The sequence below is a fragment of the Chanodichthys erythropterus genome, chromosome 18, assembly GCF_024489055.1.
Source record: "Chanodichthys erythropterus isolate Z2021 chromosome 18, ASM2448905v1, whole genome shotgun sequence".
NCBI classification, from domain to species: domain Eukaryota; kingdom Metazoa; phylum Chordata; class Actinopteri; order Cypriniformes; family Xenocyprididae; genus Chanodichthys; species Chanodichthys erythropterus.
Window position 1 is genome coordinate 11,306,862 of NC_090238.1, and position 5,051 is coordinate 11,311,912.

A 5,051-nucleotide genomic window follows, 5' to 3' on the forward strand; every position below is an offset into this window, starting at 1 on the left:
TATACACACACTCAAAATATTTTCCTTTAAAAACAAGAAATAAAAATAGGCTATACAACCGTTTACAACCAAATTATAAGTGTCTTTGTTGACAGAATTAATCTGATCGACTCTTTAAAAATGCTGGCTGGAACTAAATTATTTGTTTCAAAAGTCAGCAAATAACTTTAATCAAATTAATTCTCAATACACAGATCGGTGGTGTTCACGCCATTGTGTGCTAACCTTAAGCCCAGCCAATCTCTTATTGGAGAAGTCATTCACAAATCCTTCAATGACGTCAGCGGGGTATAAAACTGAGCAGGCTGTTCAGCTCAGCCACAAACGAGTCACTGAATCTGTTGCGCTTGGTCACTCTTTCCAAAGGGAAAAAACTCTAAGAATTCGCTTTTTTGTTTTTGCTACTATGAGGGAAACCTGTGATTTTTAAAAGGACTACAAGAACATTTTAGTACTATTGGCACAAAATCTCAAACATCTTTTCGCTTGTGATGCCCGCTGGGATGTTTAGTATCGACAGCATCTTGGCAGGGAGACCCAGCTGCAAGGACTCGGTTCTGCTCCATCGGAATGCTCCGGTTGTGTTCTCCAACTTGACGGAATCCTTGTACACAGCAGCTGGCGATTTTAATGGACTGTATTCTCACACAGGACCTCCAGCTCCAAACTTACAATCGATGAATGGAACCAGGATAGGCTACAACAACTACTACTATGGACAACTACACGTCCAGGGGCCGACTGGACCAGCCTGCTGTGGCGCAATACCAACCCTCGGCTCGCAACAGTGTCCGTGTATTCCTACAGGTATGTCTTTTATTAATTTCTTTGTAGACTGTATGCACGTTTGTATACATTGTTTATTGCAGTGGATGTTTCAGAATTCTCTTAATAAACTGCATGGCGGATTTTGCTCCTCTTCCCTTTTGGAGCACATCTTAAAATAAAGGCTCCGATTACATCCAAAATAGGTTTTATAGTTTGATGTAATTGGTTCTTTTGGAGAAGTTATTTTCTTGTTTATTACAGAAACAAATCAACACAATTATCCGACGAGCATATGGTCTAACACCAAACATTTTTAGTCTAAAAAAAACACAAGAACGCCATACACCACAGACTGTTTCTTGATGAGAAGATTACTTTTTTTGCAGAACTTAACAGTCATTGAAAGTTTTTTTTAAAAAAAAATGTTTTACGTTTTACAAGTCCGATGTCTTTGAAAGAAAAGAAACATTGATTTGATCTTATTTTCAGGTTACGACAGCGCCGGTTCGGTGCTTATATCTCCAGTCCCACATCAGATGATGTCGTACATGAATGTAGGCACCCTGTCCAGAACCGAGCTACAGCTACTCAACCAGTTACACTGTCGGCGCAAAAGACGACACCGAACCATATTCACCGACGAGCAACTGGAGGCACTGGAGAACCTTTTTCAAGAAACCAAATACCCTGATGTTGGCACACGAGAACAACTGGCACGTAAAGTGCACCTACGTGAAGAAAAAGTTGAGGTGAGTTACAGTTTTTTTTTTTTTTTTAATCGTTAACACTTTAAATGAAAGAGTTCACGTTACATTTAATTTAGGCCTACAACATTCACAATATGGCCGAAGTTCCTAATACTAACGCACTGTGTGCGTATATAACCATAATTTATATAAATTTAATGTAGAATTATTTTTTGTGGAACGGCCTATAATTTCACACTATTGCCATCAAAAGTTAGGCCTAACAGGTTTGCATGGACATTGTACAGCGTTCCATAAAAAAAGGTTACATAATAGTTAATACAAATGGAATTTTAGGAAGAAAAATACACTGTTAAAAAACATTAAACCCACTTAATTTTTAAATTTTACTTTTTTAAAACGTGTTTGTTTTTTAAAAAGTTTACTAATATCTAGTAGAAATCAGAGCAATTGTGACAAGTTCTATATAAAAATACTCGGAACAACTTTTTAGTTACCACCAAAGTTACATTTGAATTTAGACTGCGCTTAGTGTTAGCTTGAGGAGGCAACCAGTGAAAATCATTGTCAGCCACTGTAATGTATTGCTTTATTGCAGATGCACGTCACAAAATCGTTTAGTGTTTTGTCTATAACGCATTTAGCTGAAAACTAGGTGACGTGCCAATGGCGCCAAAGTGCAATTTGGGTTGCGCGAGACAAACCTAAACAGAAAATTACTGACAGAAATTTCTCGACCACTGAATAAGTCAGTGAATAATTCGTAAACTGCATAAAACTAACTCGACCTTTCATGTGACATCTGTATAATATTTGTTTCTCCATATCCTTGAAATTAAGCATTTTACCCTTTTTTTTCCGCTTAGGTTTGGTTCAAAAACAGACGAGCAAAATGGAGAAGACAGAAAAGGTCTTCGTCAGAGGAGTCAGAAAACTCACAGAAATGGAACAAATCCATGAAAACAGCCACAGAGAAAATCGAGGAAGGCAAAAGTGACGTGGATTCTGACAGCTGATAAATAGAAAATGAAACCGGAAAATCTTGCACAAATACGATTCGGACTTTATGTACATATTGTAAAGTACCATGTGAGTAGGAGTAAAAATGTGTTGTCATGCTGTTGCACAGATGTATAGTAAATGTTATCTTTAACGATGATATTGTTATTTATATTAATTTAAATTTACACAGACAAAATAACGTCGATTCTGGCCATATAATATTACCTGATATATACTGAAAAGTTTTTAAAGTCTTGTCGTACATATACCAAAATAAAATGTTCTGGAATGGGCTGTAACTGACATGTACGATGGCAGGACGGTAAAGTTTGTCATTGATTAAATCAACGTTTAATGGCGCCTAAAAAAGAACATAAGCAAATATTAAAGTAATATCTCAAAAAAGTTTGATTTTTCGTATTTATTTAAAATGTTGCAAGTATTCTCTAAGAGCATTTTATTTCGCCGAGTACTCTTAGGATTTGCTGATTAACAGCATTTGTTAAAAGAGGAATTTTCTAATTTGAATGTTTAATATAATTACATTTTCATAAAATGTAGGCAGTTAGACTCGAGACTTTATATTATCTCATTGTAATTTACCTTTATGCCTGTGGGTGAATAAGAGATAGGCTATTAGAGCGCACTGATTGTGAACAAATTGAACTTGACATGAAAATGTCTCTCTCTTTTTTATTTTAAATCTCTTTTGATAAGTTCAAACGTCAAATCATCAGGGCTGATAAACGGCCTGAATGTCATAATATTTTTTATTAGCTCCTATCTTGTCGTAATCTTTCGGTTACGTCACATCAGGCCATGCTGATGAATAATCATCAGAGGAATTACGGCCTATTGAATGGTGTAAAAAGTAAAGAAAACAAACCATTTTTTTTTTTAAATTAACCTGTTTGATTGCGTGTATTTAAACGTAAAGCAAACAGAACCACACTTTTTTTTTCTTCTTCTTCTTTTTTTTTTTTTTAATAATTTATTTTTAAAACATATTTCCCTTCTGGGTATTTACAAAGCTTACATATGTAGGCCTATAATTTATGTCTATCCCTATTTATAATTGTGCTGAAAAAAGAAAAAAAGACGCTACATCAAACGCGACATCTCTGAGAAAAATATCGTCAACATTGGTCACGTGTTATCTGTTATTTTTTAAAAACAAACAAACAAACAAAACATATATTAATAAATTTTGGTGAATTAAATTAATGGATTAAGCCAGCATAACAATATGCAGTTCTTTTATATATGTTTTTTTTTTTCACGACATTTGGACGCTGTAATGCGTTTATTTAATGTTGTGTTGTCGCCATATGTTTACAGTGCACTGTCTAGCACTCAATAGGCCTATATACTATATAGGCAATTTAAGTTACCTATATTTTAACCCGGAACTGCAACTGTGACAGTGTGATAATGTTATTTTGTTGCTCAAACAAGCTCATAAAATGTTTAAAATGTCAAATAATTTTTATATTTTAGATATGTAAAATTTTCACATATTGGCCAAGTTTTGCAAACAAGTGGCGACATTTAGGGTACATAATTGTACCCAAATAATAAACCCTAAATGACTTTTTAAATTCCAGTTAACTAAACCAATTTCAAGTCAATGTCATTTTAAATCAGTGAAATGTTCTCAGTCCCTGATTTATGTTTTTATAATAACAATATTTAAATATTATCATTATATTTGCGACCTTTAAAATGTATTTGCCTGCCCTTAAAACAAGCTAACAGTTTCCGTGAAATAGAGAAGTCCAAATACATCAGCCCTACACACATTTCAGTTTCTGTGTTATCTCCTGCTAATGGTCCATATTACATCTATCCACATAAGGGTGTGCAGGAGGAATTATATGAAAACTACAAATACAGATGTGCGTATTTGCCTGTGTGTCTAAGAAATGGGCAAGGGTACTGTATGTATATTTAAATGAATAATTACAGCTTAGTCTGTTTTAAAGGTATAAGCTACTTAAATATGATTTGTGATGCTGGCAACATACCAGTGTCTGTAAGAGTCCTCTTATTGACAATTTTCTCTTGATGAAACGCAGATCTTGAGTCTTAAAGGGCAACAGTGTGAGCCGAATATTTATTTGTGTTTATGTGCTTATGCATTTGGGCTATTTATCATCAAAAATAAACATCCATATACCCAGTCTGTAAGTATATTGACTCAGGGCAGCATGTTTTTCCAGACATGAAGCTGATTAAGTGAGAACACTCCAGCCATCGAAGACATTGGTAGTTCCTTAACAATTTTTTATTCCTTCACAGTAAATAGTTAGTCGAGTGATTTTAAATCACAGTCTGCTCCTCTGTGTACCTTCGGTCTCCTGTTTTTTCCCCCCTTCCCTTCTTTTTTAAAACAGCACACCATTCTAAAACCACACAGAAAAAATAATACTATTAAACGTCTTCGGTGGCTTTTTAAAAACAGATTAAAGTAGGGTAGTGCAGGTACTTAAAGATTTGGCAATAACACAAACCAAGAAACAAAGCATGTTGCACTAATAATCCTTCACATGTCTGGTGTGATTTATAAAGTGTTTC

The 5,051-nt window shown here is 34.6% G+C and overlaps 1 protein-coding gene across 1 annotated transcript; it reads left to right on the forward strand.

Moving 5' to 3' along the window:
• The first annotated feature begins 375 nt into the window (after window positions 1–375).
• On the forward strand, window positions 376–3,456 carry gsc (goosecoid). The gene is made up of 3 exons (XM_067368132.1): window positions 376–807; window positions 1,258–1,517; window positions 2,342–3,456. The coding sequence occupies exons 1-3, from the start codon at window positions 492–494 to the stop codon at window positions 2,489–2,491; spliced, it is 726 nt and encodes a 241-aa protein (XP_067224233.1). The 5' UTR covers window positions 376–491; the 3' UTR covers window positions 2,492–3,456.
• Window positions 3,457–5,051: the final 1,595 nt, after the last annotated feature.

What these genes read in the sequence shown, in the direction of transcription:
- gsc (XM_067368132.1), top strand. Translation starts at nt 492, where the DNA reads ATGCCCGCTGGGATGTTTAGTATCGACAGCATCTTGGCAGGGAGACCC. An exon ending in GTGTCCGTGTATTCCTACAG is followed by an intron (nt 808 to 1,257) that starts GTATGTCTTTTA and finishes TCTTATTTTCAG; the next exon opens with GTTACGACAGCGCCGGTTCG. An exon ending in TACGTGAAGAAAAAGTTGAG is followed by an intron (nt 1,518 to 2,341) that starts GTGAGTTACAGT and finishes TTTTCCGCTTAG; the next exon opens with GTTTGGTTCAAAAACAGACG.